This window comes from Nannospalax galili, unplaced genomic scaffold (genome assembly GCF_000622305.1).
Source record: "Nannospalax galili isolate Female #2095 unplaced genomic scaffold, S.galili_v1.0 scaffold886, whole genome shotgun sequence".
Lineage (NCBI taxonomy): Eukaryota > Metazoa > Chordata > Mammalia > Rodentia > Spalacidae > Nannospalax > Nannospalax galili.
In genome coordinates, this window is record NW_008355971.1 from 1,693,667 (window position 1) to 1,709,818 (window position 16,152).

Consider the following 16,152-nt stretch of genomic DNA (forward strand, 5'->3'; position numbering starts at 1 on the left):
TGGGATAGCCCAGAAAGGGCTCACCACTTTTGGTTGGGGAAGGCATCACCATCATCAATGAATGGCTCATTAAAGCCCACCGCTGCCACATTCTTGGCTGCTTAGGTCACCTCCCAAACAGTATTCATCATTCATTCACCCAGCTGCCCCACATCCTGTGACACAGGAAGGACTCTGTGACCAGTGATGCCAACCCTCCCCCCCAACACCCAGCGTGACAGCAGAAACAGCTGTAGCTAGGGTCCCCAAGAAGGCTCACCTTACCCAGCTTACCACGGGTCTCAGCACCTGAAGTGGTGAGCCCACAAGCTTTTCCTCTCCTCCTGCCCTTTCCACTTATACCCCCAGCCCTCCTGACAATCAGAGAAGGTTCCATCAGGCTGCTTGCTGCAGGATGGGCACTGCAGGTTTGTCCCTGTGGGTTTCCATAGGTGTTCTCACAGGCACGTGGCCCGCATTCTTCCTCCTCAGCTAGGCCAAGGGCTGGGAGTGAACAGCTTTCATCAGGTGGCTCCCTTCATAGGGCAGCTTCCCCCACAGGCAGCTTGGACAGGCTGAGAGCAGCGTGCCACCCCCTACTCTGGGGGGGCAGGGTTCTTGATGAGTTTGGTATGGCTGGCTTTACTGCACCAGGCCAGTATCTTAGAGTCTTGCCTGTTTGTTAGTGTGACCCTGAGCAACTCTGTTGTTTCAGTTTCGTCAACTGTCCAGTGGAAAGGATGATGTGTTACATGGTCACAGGGTTGGAGATTGAAGAGTTACTCATATGTAAACAAGCAGGAAGCTGTGGTAGCTGTCAGGGCACAGTTCCTTTGAACCTGCAGTATGTATTCTTCCTGTGCCCAGTAGCCAACAGGGCTTCCCAGTCAGCATTTGTCAGGCAGGCAAAGCAGAGTGCCCTTAGATGAGGTGCTGAGACACAGCCACTGCCCCTGCTAGCTCCTGGAAGATACAGGAAAGACCAGAAGAACCTGATGCTTTTCCTTCCCAAGGGCTCTGACTCCTCCCTGGTGAAACAGTCCTTGAGTTTGCATGTCTCGTCACCCCAGGCATCCCTGAAATGGCTTCTCTGCCCTCCTGCCAGAAGGAGGTCTCTCTGGCTCTTTGACCCTTCCTTTCTTTCTGTTCATAATGCTTTGGCCTTTACCCCTTTGACTCTTTGGTTCTCCACCTACAGCAGCCAGCCTGACCTTTGGCGCCCCTGGGAAGCTGGCTTCACTCCTTTTCCTTCCTCTGAGGAGGTTCTGCCTCTCCTGCTGCAGTGCCTTTGTACTGCTTGATGCAGTCATCTGCCTTATTCAGATCAGAGCTTAAGGGTTACTTCATTGGAGAAACTTTCTTACCCCCGGTGAAGCAGAAGACACAGGTGTAGACTGGTACCTAAAGAGGCCTCCGAAGCCACAGTACCTGCTCTAAGTTTAGGTTCCTCCCTCTCTGGTTGTGTGACTGGTATGGGCAAATCCCTTGACCAGAAGCTCTTGGTCTCCTCACCTGTAAAATAGGGGCAGTAACAGCACCTATATCACCAAAGGGTGTGAGCATGGGAGATGATAATAAACAGCAGGTGTTGGGGATAGTGCTGGCGGTGAGGTGGTTATGATGGGAGTCTGCTGTAGTTGCTGTGCCCAGCACTCTTCCTAAGGTGTGCTTGATGTTACAGACTGTGGCTGGATCGGTCAGGTCCAGTGTCTGCTCAGTTTGGGGGCCATGCCAGCACAGCTTCTGGTTTTGCTCACTGTGAGGCACTGTTCATAGGTTTGGCCAGGGGACATTCAGCAGACACTTGCTGCAGGAACAAAGGTGGCTGGCTCCAGGTGTCCTGGGGTGTCGGCAGGCCAAGGAATAGTGAATTAGTGGAGGAAGTTGGGGTGGGTGCACGGGGCGAGCAGAAACCACCCCTCTGTGCAGTCCACCCCACACTTCCTAGTCTAAGCTGGGGAGGGAGAGAAGAGATCTGTGTAGAAAGTTATTTTTCTACAACCAAGTTAAAAAAAAAAAATCCATGAATTTTTAATGTCCTTTCCAACCCCAGTACCTCCTCCTCAGTCTTGCTGTACGGAGCAGTGGTGCCAGAGGTTGCTCACCCCACGGCTTGCTTCCTGAATGCATGCTGTCCTTGCCCTCAGCTCAGGACAGGAGACTCATGTCAGCAGACAGTCCTTCATCTCCTGGGAAGGGGTTGTGGGGTGGGGTACTGCAGGCAGCTTCTCTGGAACACTTAGGGCCAGGAGGGAGGGCCTCCCTGCCCTCTTGCTGGGTGTCCTTCTGGCACCTGCTCTGTGTACTGCTTGGGGTTGTGTGCCTGCAGTCAGCAAGACAGATGCACATGGTCCAGCCACCAGTCATTTAAAAACAGACCTTTCTTTGACATGGAGCACTTGGGCTAGGCAGAGTGCTAAGTGAATCATTTGCATTGTTTTGTTTGTTTTAATCCTCTACTTAAGAGGAGAGGTTATGGTCCCCATTCATCAACAAGAAAGCTGAGGCTCATCAGTTGCCCAAGGTTATGGCAATGCACCAGTGGCAGAGGCTAGACTTCAGTGCACGTTTTCATGATTCCCAAGCCAGGCCTCTTGTTTACTGTCCAGAGAAGATGAGCAAAGGTGGAGTTTCTGTTTCAAGGGCAAGTCCTGCAGCAGCCCCTGTGAGGACAGGTGGTCTCACAGGCATTCCTGTAGTCCCACTGCCCCTCCCAGCTACAGGAGTGGGCTGAAGGCCTGTGCAGAGGAGAGAGTGTGTCCTCCCCTTCCTGTAATTGGTTAAGAAGGAGCCCATCAGTGTGTGATTCATTGGGCACAGACTTTGTGCCAGGGACTGTGACAGATGCTTTAAGCACATTTCTCACCAGTCAATCCATAGAACAACTGCAGGAGGTAGGTTCTGATCATCTATCTTATAGATCAGGAAACAGACTGAAGTTGGTAAAATCATTTGGTTGGAAATAAAAAGGTACCTGAAGAGCTGGCACTGAAACCCTCATCTCTGCCCCTCCAGAGCATGCTGGAGCAACCCATATAGGCCCAAGTGGGAGGGCTACCCTTCAGACACATGCCCTGGGCTCCTAGCAGCAGCAGATTACCAGGGGTCTCACCCTTCAGGAACTGTCCTCCTGTATTCTCAGGCTGTCAGTTATGACCTGGTCATGTTGTCATCCATCAACATCTTTCAAACATGTGCAAGAGCAGAGGGCCGGCATCTTGAGCTACTTCTTGCCCAGCCCTGCCTGCTCCCCTCTGTATTACAGAGCCCCTGAGCTCAGGTTTTTATTATTAGTAGTGTTGGGGATGGAACTCAAGGCCTGCATGTGCTAGGTAGGCAACTCCACCACTGAACCATGCTTCCCCACTCCCTTGCCCCACCATCATCCTCTGAGATCTGTAACTGCGCACCATGCTTTGGTCAGTAAAAAGGCACATGAGACATACTGCTTACTCCTTGGAGGTAACACAAGAGTTTAAAGCCAGACTCAACTACATGGTGAAAGACCATGTTTCAAAAAACCAGATTGGGAGGGGGTGGGGGGAGATAAAAATGGATATGGCAGCACGTGCCTTTAATCCCAGCATTTGGAGGGCAGAACTCTCTGAGTTCAAGGCCAGCCTGGTCTTCATAGCAAGTTCCAGGTCAACCAGAACTACATAGAGTAGACCCTGTCTCAAAAAAAACAAAAAGGAAAAAAGTGAGTGGAGAACATTATTCGGTCTGTGCCAGCTGTTCAGGATGGGCAGAGGGCAGAACATGCACTTGATGGAACAGGTAGGATGAGGCCAGGCAAGGAGGAGACCCCTGGGAGGCTGCAGTTGACCACTCCTGTGCCCCCCAACACACAGCCTTTAGCACACAGTTACCACCTGGAGTCCTTGTAATGACCACAGCCCCAGTGGTATCTTCATTGCCCTATTCTAGAGAGGAAATGGATATTTGAAAAGATTGAGGGACTTGCTTCGAGTGTTATAACCAGGTCCAGCCTACCTGTGTGGGGGCCAGGGAAGCGGTACTAGGAAAACAAATGGGCATGTGCCTCAGTGAGAACCTCCTCGGTGGTCTATCCCCTGGATTTGCTCATAGCTGTATGGAGACAGCTGAAAGTAGACAGGTATCCTTAGTTGGGGAATGTCAGCGTGCATGCTGGAGGGGTCTCTGTTTCTCAGACAAGCAGCTCCTCATGGCAGCAAGGGTGGGTGGGAAGGTCTGACTACTCTAGTTGCCCTTGTTTCCTGGGTCCTCACTGTAGGTTGGTGTATTAAGTGGTATTGTTGTCTAGAAGGCACCTTATGTTGAGACTCTGAAAAAACAGACTTGATGGCAGTTGTCAAAACACATGGTACTTGGCCAGAGGCTCCATGGAAGCCCCTGGCTCCCCCTGTAGCCTTTGCCTACACCCGAGGCATGGAATGTGCTCTTGCATGTCCCTGGCAGTCTGCCCATTTCTACTCTCGGGGCTTCTAGGCGAAGTGGAGACTTGGTTTTTCCCAGACCCTGCTGTGGGAGGGAGGGAGCCGGTTTCCCCAGAAGGCGTCTGGGCTCGTTGGTGTTAACTGATCTGAGCCACTTCTGTGGCACTGCCGTCTGATAACACACTGCAGCTTGCAAGGGGCTGAGTGGCCCTGCACTTGGGTGTTCTGCCATCTCTTTCAGTGCAGTGGTGTCTGGGACTTCAGTTGCTCCTTGCTTATAGCCCTCCACACCAGAAAACGCCCTATAGTTGTCTGCCCAATCTTCAGAAACTTCTCTGATAGGGCTGCCTTTCACTTTTCTTCCAGCCACCTCTAAGGTACATCTAAGGTCTCAGAGATTCGGGTGAATGAGGCATGGAATGTTCTTTAGGGAAGAGAGAGACCAAGGTGCTTGACCTATAAGACAGCAAACTGTGGGGATAGACTCAGGCTCTGAGGGTTTGCTGCTGCCCCCCCCCCCCCAATCTTGAGGAAAGACCAGGAAACATTTGTTTTTACGAAGCTTTGCTTACCCAGTAGCTTTTCTGTCCCAAATCATATCTAACCAGGCACAGCCGAGGTCTTCCATGAGGGAGCTATAGTAGGTAAGAGAAACCCATGCCCTCTGGAAATGAGTTCCTAAACTCCTCTAGGCAAGGCCCATCAGTTTCTAGCCTGCAGGGCCTGCTACTCAGGCAGTTTGTGGGACTGGTGAGCCACAGCAGGTGGTAGCACTTGCTATCAGGTTTGATGAACTTGGGTTCACATTTATGCTCTGCCACATATCACTCAAGTGATTGTGTGACTGATGTGTTTACTACCATAGGCCTCAGATTCCATTATATCTGCCTGCCTGGATTACTTTGAAGGTCAGGAACAATGTATGTGAGGTGGCACACTTCTGTAATTTGGGAGGTGGAAGCAGAAGAACCAGGAGTTCAAGGTCAGCCTTGGCTATATAGTGAATTCGGACCCAGCCTGGACTACATGAAACCATCCTAAGAAATGGCCCAGGGCTGAAGAGATGGCTCAGCGGTCAAGAACACTGGTTGTTCTTGCAGAAGACCCGGGTTTGAATCCCAGCACCCACATGGCAGCTAACAGCTGTCTGTAACTGCAGTTCCAGGGGATCCACCAGCCTCTTCTGACCTCTGTGGGCATTGCATGACATGGGTGCACTTACCTACATGCAGGCAATACACACATACACATAAAATAAAAATAATAAATAAAATATTTAAAAAAGAAAGAAAAAAAGAAATGGCCCCAAGCCAGTTCCTCATAGTGGTTACTGTGTACCAGGGTCAGAGCTGAGGCCTGCGCTCTCGGTTGAGAACCCTGACACTGGCTGACCCTCTATCTCTTCTCTGTTCCTCTTCCCTAGACATTCACAGCCTGGTGCAACTCCCACCTGCGGAAGGCTGGCACGCAGATTGAGAACATCGATGAGGACTTCCGGGACGGACTCAAGCTCATGCTCCTGCTGGAGGTCATTTCAGGTAAGGCTCAGGTGGCACACTGCAGCCCACACCTGCACACCTCCTGCAGCCTCTGCCCACTCAGTTGTCCCCTTGCCACAGGGGAGGAGCATGTCAGAGCAGCATTAGCCTGTGGGGCCCAGGGGGCAGCTTGGGTGACTGGAACCTGGTTGTGGAGAGCAGAGGCCATGCTAGCCCCCTTCTTTCTCTGTGCCCATGTCTCAGGGGAACGGTTACCTAAGCCAGAACGGGGGAAGATGAGAGTGCACAAGATCAACAACGTGAACAAAGCCCTGGACTTCATTGCCAGTAAAGGAGTCAAGCTGGTCTCCATCGGGGCTGAAGGTGAGTGGAGGTGGGGTGGCGCAGTCAGCTGAGCTAGGTGCCAGGCCTCCAGGCAGAACCTCTTGAGTGCTCAATACCTGAAGCTTTAGTGATAGCAGAGCATTTGGGGGCACTTAAAGCCCCAATACCTCTCTCTCTCTCTCTCTCTCTCTCTCTCTCTCTCTCGATAGGGTCTCCCTGTAGCCCTAGCTGGCCTGGAACTCACAGAGACCTACCTTCCACTGCCTCCCAAGTGCTGGGATTAAAGGCGTACACATCACACACAACCCAATACATTCTCTTAGTGATCACAATTATACTTGGTAGCGTGGGGGGTCCACAGTCCCTACATCCTTCAGAAGAAAGCTAGATGGAACAGGCCAAACCTGACAAGTACAGTGTGCACCCAGCTAGGGACAAGGAGGAATGGCTGGGAATTGGACCTTGTATACACAACCTGGCTTCTCTGCCAGGAGGTAACATAGAGGAGAGAAGGGACTAATAGCCTGAGCAGAGCATTGAAGCAGTGCATGCAGAGTGCACTAACTGGGAGTGTGACCCTGGACACCTGGGATCCCCTTGTCCTGAATGGACACCCAGATATGTGCCACCAGCCCCAGGCCAGCCACTCCTAAAGCCAAGGCCTCTCAGGCCCCAGGCCTGAACTCCCAGATACCTTGGGGCACGAGGTGAGGCCAGTGGAGCCCAGAAGCTCCCGGCAGCCTGTGTTCCCAGCTCTGCTCCATAGTCAAAGCAGAATTTCTTTCTCTGACATCCATGATGTCCTAGCTTTTAGAAAAACAAAGAAAACTAAATGCTGTTAATGATAGGACTGAGAATTTGGCCAGGACTCCAGGCCAGAATGTGGGCCATTGAGTTCCAAGGCCCTGCCCCAGCCTAGGACCTCTGAGCAGGGGTGCCAACACTTGCATGCCACCATTGAGGTGGTTGGTGTTTGTTTTTTTTTTAAAAAAACCAAAATGCCAAAATTCAGTCAGGCCCAGAGATTTTCTGTCCTCTCATGGATCTTTCCTCTGGGCTCTGCTCCAGCCCTACCCTCTCACAGCTGCGTTTGTTTTGCTCAGAGGCTCATCTGTAAATACAGAGGGGTGAAGGGAGGGACACAGTATAGGCCTCCGTTCCGGAAGAGCTCTGTCTGCAAACCTTCCCCCTCCGTGCCCTAGCTGGTTCTGTCCCAGCCCCTATGACCATCACACCCTGGACAAAGGGGGTGGAGGGGTAGCCTGACCAGGAATACCTGAGGAACCTGGCTCCGTCTCCCAGCCCCTCCAATGGCCTGGCAGTTGAGGAACATGGCTTTCTCCCAAGGTTAGGAAAGGAGGACAACAGTCGGTGGCACAGCTGCTGAATGTGTCATGAGAGAACTGTCTTCCTCCTAGAACTCTAGCCAGCCTATACCTGTGGCAGCAGCAGAATGGGCCATGTCCTTGGTCGAGGAAGGTTGGCCCTCTTGAGGCTACAGTGTAGTTTTCCTGATTTAAGACCTGCCTTGGCCCCACATTGGGGGGGTGGGTAGGCAACCTTACTTGGTATCTGGATCTAGAACTGTGAATCCTGAGATAGAACCAGGATAGACATTCCCATCTCTGATGTAGCTCAAGTGGTAGAGTTCCTGTCTAATAGGCCAAGTCTGCTGTGGAAGAACTCAGGGCACAGAGGAGCTTGAACTAGTGGCATGACACAGTTCTTACACACCTGGTTGTTATATGGAGGTGAGCTGTGGGATAATGGGTGGTAGCAGCAGCTAGCTGTGCAGGAGATCACAGTGGTATTGACAGGGACGGTGGCAGGATGGTTGGAAGGAAGTGGCTGGTCCTCAGCGGATGATAGTAGAGGCAGCAGACTGACTGAACAAAGACCACCTTAGCCCTGAGTACAGGGTGCTTACATCAAAGTGGAAGTGTGCTACCATGCGTGGTGGTGCACACCTTTAATACCAGCACTTGGGAGGCAGAGGCAGGCGGATCTCTGTGAGTTCAAGGCCAGCCTGGTCTACATAGTGAGTTCCAGGACAGTTGGGGCTACAGGGAGACCCTGTCTCGAAAAGACCAAAAAAAAAAAGTGGAACTTTGCTAGGGTGGTGAATGACAAGCAGGAAGTGAGGGCCACAGGCCTGGGCCAGTTTTTTATGGAGAAACAGTCCTATGAGCTGAGTCTTAATGAGCTGGCGGGCAGAGAAATGGCCTCTGTGGCCCAGGAGATGATGTACAGAGGTCTGAGGTGTAGTGTCAGGAGGCTGCTAGAACATACTGCCTAGAGAATGCTGGGCGCAGTTCCCAAATGAGGTAGGAGAGACTACCTGGGGGTTAGAAGAGGAGCTTGGCTCTGGTCAGCAGCTGTCTATTCCCTCCTGCCCCTGTTCTGTGCAGAGATTGTAGATGGCAACGCAAAGATGACCCTGGGAATGATCTGGACCATCATCCTCAGGTTCGCTATCCAGGACATCTCTGTGGAAGGTAAGACACACCTTTTCATCCCCAAATTGGGGCAAGTTAAATAAGAACTCTTGATATTACCTTCATGCTTCCAGTCTTTTCCCTGCTTGCTTGGGGTCTACCCCTCCTTCCCATAGCTCTTCCCAGCTCCAGGTCACCCCAGAGCATTAGTATCCTGGGGTCTCCAGCTTTTGAACCCCCATGCTACCCTCATGAAGTAGATTGTGATGTCTGGCCCCATTTACAACCTGCTGACCTGAGCCACAGCAAACTCAAGATGGAGTTGGACCTGGCTGCTTCCCCTTCTGCTCCACATACTACTTGGGAGTGCCTCTGAGGTCGGCTCAGGCCCTCCAGGAATAAGCCTCTTCCAGCCACCTGAGTGCACCATAGGATGAGAAAAGCCACCAGACCAGTTGATGAAGGGGCTCCTGGGTACCTGGTCACTGTGGTGACAGGGTTAGGTGACTGTATGAGGATATCTGGGTTGCCCATGAGGAAGAGATGGGCCCCCAAGGCTTCTCTGTGACTTGTTGGAAACAGGCTGAGGTTGTTATTAGAGCTCATTTGCCATGTGGTCTGGTAACTAGTGACAGGCTGATCAGGAATAGGGTGTAGGTTTGGGTCCTAGCCTTAACACTTTCTGGGGTGACCCCAGTAAGGTGTCTTCTCGGGGCCAGGCCCGGTATGCTGGCAGTTGGAATGGGCAGAGATCCATCCACATCCAGAGTAGGAGAGGCTGCCATTGCTGCTGTCAGTTATGATTGTTGTCCCCAGGTCTGAGGCTGAAAGTCCTGTCCAGTTTGGGCTGAGATCTGAGGTTTATTTTTTGAACCCATCTCTCTGTCCTTATGTGCTTTGCAGAGACCTCTGCTAAGGAAGGGCTCCTCCTCTGGTGTCAGAGAAAGACGGCCCCATATAAGAATGTCAATGTGCAGAACTTCCACATCAGGTGGGTACCCAGCTGTATCCCTCCTGTCTCATCCCCTCCTTTGTCCTGGAATCCAGGTGCGTCCTTCCTACTTGCCGTTGCTTACCTATTTTTGTCCTGGTCCATAAGATACCAGTATTCAACGTGTCCTTGCCCTGTCCCGGCCCCTTGTGAACCCATTGGAAAGTCTCCTGGTCCTTTGAAGGAGACTACAGCTGCCTAAACAATTCTGCAGGCCTTCCAAAACATCTTCCTCCCCAAGCAAAGGTGACTCAGAAGCCACAAGCTCTTCCTGTATTTGTGCATTTCAAGAGGGACCAGCTCTTAAATAGCTATTGTGCTGAATTTAAGAATTGGAAAATGGGGCTGAAGAGAGGGCTCAGCAGTTAAAAGCACTGGCTGCTCTTGCAGAGGACCCAGGTTCGAGTCCTAGCACCCATATGGCAGCTAACAACCATCCTTAACTCCAGTTCCAGGAGATCTGACACCGTCTTCTAACCTCTTGGGAATTGCACAACATGGGGGTACTTACATACATGCAGGCATGCACACATACACATAGAACAAAATAAAAATAATACATAAAAAAAATTTTTTTGGTCTTTTTTTTTTGTGTTTTTGAGACAGGGTCTTCCAATAGCCCCAGCTGGCCTAGAACTCACTATGTAGACCAGACTGGCCTTGAACTCACAGAGATCCGCCTGACTCTGCCTCCTGAGTACTGGGATTAAAGGCGTGCGCCACCACGCCCAGCTGTAAAATATTTTTTAAAAAGAGTTGGGTGGATTTGATCAAAACACCTTAATATACATGTATACAATTCTCAATAAAGTTTTTGTAAAAGTTTAAAAAAAAAAAAAGAGTTGGAAAATGTGCTCTCCATCTGCTAAGATGGGGAAAACTCAGCCCAACCCAGGGGCATGCCCTCCATGAGGTGAGGGAGGTCAAGGATAGGTGCTGTCAGGATAAACTGAGTGAAGCAAAGTCTACTGCTTGAGACCTAGTGTGGCAGGAGGCTATGGTACCCCTCAGTGCCTCTTAGCTCAGATGGTATTCAATGCATAACTTCACCCCCTGCCTTTGGACAGGCAAGGCACATGAGGCCTCCCAGGATCCTCCAGTTCTGATGTGTCCTTGAGCTCCCCAGGCACCATGCTGATGCCATACCCTTTCCTGTTAGTGCTCTGCCCTCAAAAGCACATGGCCCCCTTGATAGCTCTTCTCTGCATATCCCTTCCCTCTTCCTGCTATAGCAGCTGACCTCACTGGCTCACTTCTCTGTCAGTTAAGTATCTGTAGAGTGCCAGCTGCTTCCACAAGTGGGGGCACGGCTCAGCCTCTGCCTTTAGGAGGACCCTCCAGCAGAAGACTGGCAGGTAACCCAGGTACAGATGGTTCAGCTGCTGATTTCAGGTAGTGAGTGGAACATTCAGACAGATAGATGGGAAGTAGCTGGGTGACTGTTCTGAGCAGGTGATATGGGGGTCCATTCTAGAAGGAAATAGTCCTTAGAGGATCTCTGGGAGGAGAATGCCTATCCAGCTTGGAAATTTGTATGGGGTAATTTTCCTCTGGAGAGCCTCAGTCCACCCAACACCAAGGAACTTAGCCACCATGGTCAAGTCAGCCAGGGTATGATGTCTTGTGACTCAGACATCTACCTCCCATGGTGAGCTATCTCCTGCCGCAGGCCTGTCCTCTTTGGTGAGGCCTCAAACACAGTGCTCAGCTGCTCAGGCCATCTCAGTAGCCAGGAGACACCCAGTACTTGTCACATGTCAGGTGCTGTCCAATTTCTCACTACAACTCTGAGGCAGCTATTGCCACTATTCCCATTTTACAGGTATGGAGAGTGAGGTAGCAGAAGATTAAATGGTTTATCCAAGGTCACATTGTTAATGCTGGATCAGTATTTAACCCTAGACTGTCTGGCTCCCAAGGTTGTGCTCAAAGCCACTCTGTCATACCATGTCCCTGCAGTGCCTTCCACATGTAAAACCTTCAGTAAGGGGAACTAGTGATTGCTGTGGGTGAGTACATGGGGGCTGTCAGGACTCCAGGGCAGCACAGGCCTTCCTCATGACCTTTGCCTTCCCTTGCAGCTGGAAGGATGGTCTAGCCTTCAATGCCCTCATCCACCGGCATAGACCTGAGCTGATTGAGTATGATAAACTGAGGAAGGTAAGTGTCTCTGGTCCTGTCCCCAAGGACTGCCATTACTGGCCTTCACAGCTGGATTATGCCCAGCTGAAGGCAGGCAGCCATGTCCAAAGCAACCTCCCAAAGCCAGGTACCTGTGCCTAGAACAGTGGGGTGGCAGAATGCAGGACCAGATAGCTGCTTTTGAATGATGATACTCCCTTGAATTGGCTCTGGTAGAGGAGGACACAACTGGGAGCCAGAGACAGGAGTGCCAGGGGAGGCACAGGCTGGTACCCAATCTGCCTGGGCTATGGTGGAAACAGGATTCTGCTGTAGCTAGAAACCATTGAAGGGGGTGAAGTTGTGTAGTGGTGGGTCCCATGTGAGAGTAGGGTTTAGGGAGGGAAACATGGATGGTCTTAGTTTGATTGCCCCCACCCAGCCCTATCCTCTCCCAAGCCCAGACCACATCTGCCTGGGTTCAGGGTAAAAGGTTAATCTGAGAGGTCTGTAACTGGCTGGCAATTCTGTGTGAAGTGTGTGCCTGCATTTTTCTGGAAAAGGGGGCCAGAGTTTGCTTTGAGCAGGAATTGTTCTATCAAGGAGGCCCTTCTTCCTATACAACACACACGGATGAGAATTCCTAAGAACACTTTCTAGCCCTGCTCTTTGGGACTCCCTTGTCCCAAGCCAGCGATACTGTTCCTGATGGAATTCTTCCTGCTTCTGCCACCTGCCTCCCCAGGACGACCCCGTCACCAACCTGAACAATGCTTTTGAAGTGGCTGAGAAATACCTTGACATCCCCAAGATGTTGGATGCAGAAGGTAAATATATCCCTTTAGTTCATCACCATGTTTTCTGGGGCCTCATCTGTCCAGGCTAGGCTTTGAAGACCCACAACTCAGTCAACACCTAGGGAGGGCTTGGGTCCTGACTGAGTCAGTCAGAAAGGCTGAATGAACCTGTGGTAGCCAGAACAGTGCAACATGAGCCAGCGTTGGCTAGATGCACTCAGGGTAGAAAAGGGAGAGTGGGCAGTACGTGAAGGGTCTGCTGTCTGGAAGGGGTGAGGTGGCTGAAGAGGCCAGCTCCTGGCTTCCTGTGAACAGCCCCGGCCTCTCCCCGACTTGCTAGCCACAGGCCAGGGTCTGAAGCTCTCCTGAGTGGAATGTTTTGTTTTTTCCTTTTCCGGCTTTGCTCCATTTCCCAGCCAGGACCCATGGTGGCCCCTAGAGTTCACTGTCCTGCAGCCCCTTGAGGCCATTCTCAGAGAAAGGAAGCAGCCTCATTCCAGTCCAGTTCCCACAGCCTTGGCCTTTCCTGAGACCATGGTGGCAGGGGGGGTTGGATATGGCCAAGCCTACCCGATTCAGCAGTTGGCATTGAATCATTCTGAGAGGCCTTCCCCCTGGCCTGGTTGTGGCCTTGGGGGAGCCTATGGGTCCTGGCAAGTGACAGCCCCACCTCTGCTCGGGCCATTTAACCCTTGTTGTTCACTTGCAGACATCGTGAACACAGCCCGGCCCGACGAGAAGGCCATAATGACATATGTGTCCAGCTTCTACCATGCCTTTTCAGGAGCGCAGAAGGTACCGGGCAGGGCCAGGCAGCCCTCCTCGCTGCCACTGCCCAATGCCGCTGTTGCCTCTCGCCTCCCATGCTCACTTCATTTCTCTTGCAGACAGCAGTGGTCTCTCTTGGACTGAAAGCCAGCCCCCCCCAGTCCTGGGTATCGCTGCCTGACTACTCCTTGTTCACTCTGTTAAGTGCCTAATGTGTGCCAGGCTCTGTTCAGGCAGTGAGGACACAGTTAGGTCCCTGCTGCAGGGGAGCTTGCATCTTAGTTGGTGAGACACAGCACACATCAAGTCATTTCATAGGGTGAGGAGCTGCTGGGGACCAGGGGACAGGATTGTGGAGTAGAGAGTGCTGGGACCATCAGTGGGAAGGGGTGGCCTGAGCAGAAGTTGCCAGACGACAACTGGCATAGGCAAATGGGTGAGGCAAGGGGCAAAGTCCCTGGGGCCTGTTCAAGCGATGACTAGAGAGACATGATGTAGGGGAAGAGATGCAAAACAGGGTGACTAACCAGGCGATGAGGCTTTTAATTTTAAGTGGCTTGTTTGTTTGTTTGTTTGTAGACAGGTCTCATACAGTCTAGGTGAGCCTGAAGTCCCGATACTCCTGCCTCTGCTTCCTGAGTGCTGGCCGTGTGCCACCACTCTTAGCTTTTTTTTTTTTTTTTTAGAACGCCTAGCCTCAACTGGCCTGAACCTGCTATGTTGACCAGGCTGGCCTTGATCTCAGAGATCCACCTGTCTTTGCCTCCCAAGTACTGGGATTAAAGGCCTATACTGTGTCCAGCATTGTTGGGCTTTTTTTTTTTTTTTTTTTTTTTTTAAGACAGGTTCTCTCTGTGTAGCCCTGGCTGTCCTGGAATCCTAGAATTTATTATATAGATCAGGCTAGCCTTGAATTTACAGTGATGGGATTATAGGTGTGTATCACTGTGCCTGGCTTTTTTTTTTTTTTAATTTGAGGGGATCTGATGCTCTAGCACAGTCTAGCCTCAAAGTTTAGATCCTCCTCCTCAGTGCTGGGATTGTAGGTGTGTGCCACTGTGTCCAGCACCATTACAACCCTCTACAAACTTTGGCAGGGCATGTCCCCATTCCCCCAACAGGCCTGAGATACTGCTGGCTTCCAGTCCAGAGCAAGTGCTATTCCTCCCGCATGAGCCTTGGGCCAGCTGGCCACCTCCCTCCTGTGTCTTTCACTCTCCTTCCTTTCTCTCTCTCTTTCTCTCTCTCTCTGCGCAGATATTGTGGGCACTCTGAGGCCAGATGAGAAAGCCATCATGACTTACGTGTCCTGCTTCTACCACGCTTTCTCGGGGGCCCAGAAGGTGAGCCAGAGTGGGAGGACCCCTTGCTGCTGTGGCCTTAGGTCCACCCTTTCTGTCACATGCCTGTCACCACTGTAGGTTCACATGTGCTTGAAGTCCCTGACTGGGCTTTGGGACTTGACAGGCCACCATGACCGTGGGCAGTGCCTCCTACTGCTTGGCTAGTGCTGAACCTGTCTCAAGGCCCAACAGTCAGTCTTGCATTTGAGTACAGCCACCCTGCAGGGTGGGTGATAACATCTCAGACCCAAAGACAAGGAAGAAAAGTCCATCGCCATAGATGAAGCTGGGATAGGACCCCTCTGCTGTCCTGCCCTCTTGTGTCATGACCCACATCAGCCAGCTCCCTGCTGTGCCCTCTCACCTGCCGCCCTGGTGCTCTCCTTTGCCGCTCTTCACCTAGGTGCCCAGGAGGCTCCTGGGAGAAGACTGCCTCAGGCTGATGTGGGCAGGATAGGTAGATGTGTCCATTCTAGTGTGGCTCCCTGACCTCACGCTACCTCATGGGTCCTGGCCCTTTCAGGGACTCTCATTTCTGCATGGAGGTCTTGGTACCTCTGTGCCCTCCCTGGTCCCAAAAACGTCTTGTACAACAGCATCTTGTTAGTGGCCTGTGAGCTGAGGAGGAATTGGTGTTTGTTTTTGAAACAACACCCTAGACCCTCTCCAAGGCCTTTACCTTCCTAGGCCCTAGGAGAGCTCCTATACATACCAGGGAGGAATGCTGGCCATTGGCTGTGTCTGAAAGAAGGAAATTGAGGTTCAGAGAGGCAGAGGGCTACTCCACGGCAGTGGGTGCCTCACTGGGGGCAGGCTGGCCTGGCCTTGCTCTGCCCTTCTTGGTAGCATGGTCTTGGCCAGGTCACTTCACCTCTGTCTCACTCTCAGAGATGAGGATCTTACTTGAACCCATACAGGATTGTGGGTGGAGTAATGAGCCCCAGCTGCAGGACTTAAGACAATCTGGCACAGCAAGTGCAATGGCTAAGGAGTTGTAGCCATCAGGGATGTCCCTACCTAGCCAGATGGCCAGGTTTCAGAGCCCCTTTCCTATCTTCCCAGCATGGGTTAGAGTTTAGCTGGTGTGTTTTGCTGGAGTGGAGGTGGAGTGGCACAGACAGAATGGGGGGAGAGAAGATATGGCCCCTCACTGGTAGGAAGGCTGAGTGGGGATGGGTAGTGATGAGCTCTAACAGCATGGTACCCATTGGATGCACCCATGGTGGGACTCGTTGGCATTGTCCTCACATGATTGCTTTTTCCTGCTGCCTGAACTGTCTCCTTCCCTGAAGCTGACCTTGGGGTCTGGTAGTGGAAGGAAGCTCTGAGGGATCTGTTGGAGCAGCACTTGGCAAGAAAGAGCAGAGTAGTTGCAAGCTTTGGGGCACCTGGGCACAGAGGCATGCCACTAACTTATCTCACAAGACAGGAGATACAGGTTAGCCTAACGTGTGCAGGGAGGCCTGCAGGAGTCGAG

The 16,152-nt window shown here is 51.8% G+C and overlaps 1 protein-coding gene across 5 annotated transcripts in view; it reads left to right on the plus strand.

Annotated features, from left to right (window-relative positions):
• Actn4 (actinin alpha 4) overlaps positions 1 to 16,152 on the plus strand; it is a 69,523-nt gene that overhangs the window by 38,194 nt on the left and 15,177 nt on the right. For 3 of the 5 annotated variants that reach the window (XM_008853924.3, XM_008853920.2, XM_008853923.2), the window contains exons 2-8: positions 5,821 to 5,935; positions 6,140 to 6,259; positions 8,629 to 8,715; positions 9,559 to 9,646; positions 11,728 to 11,806; positions 12,513 to 12,594; positions 13,274 to 13,359. In XM_008853924.3, coding sequence (XP_008852146.1) covers positions 5,821 to 5,935; positions 6,140 to 6,259; positions 8,629 to 8,715; positions 9,559 to 9,646; positions 11,728 to 11,806; positions 12,513 to 12,594; positions 13,274 to 13,359 — 657 coding nt within the window. Of the gene's footprint in view, positions 1 to 5,820; positions 5,936 to 6,139; positions 6,260 to 8,628; positions 8,716 to 9,558; positions 9,647 to 11,727; positions 11,807 to 12,512; positions 12,595 to 13,273; positions 13,360 to 14,589; positions 14,676 to 16,152 lie in introns of all 5 variants that reach the window. The other 2 variants (XM_008853921.3, XM_008853922.2) reach the window with 1 other exon arrangement.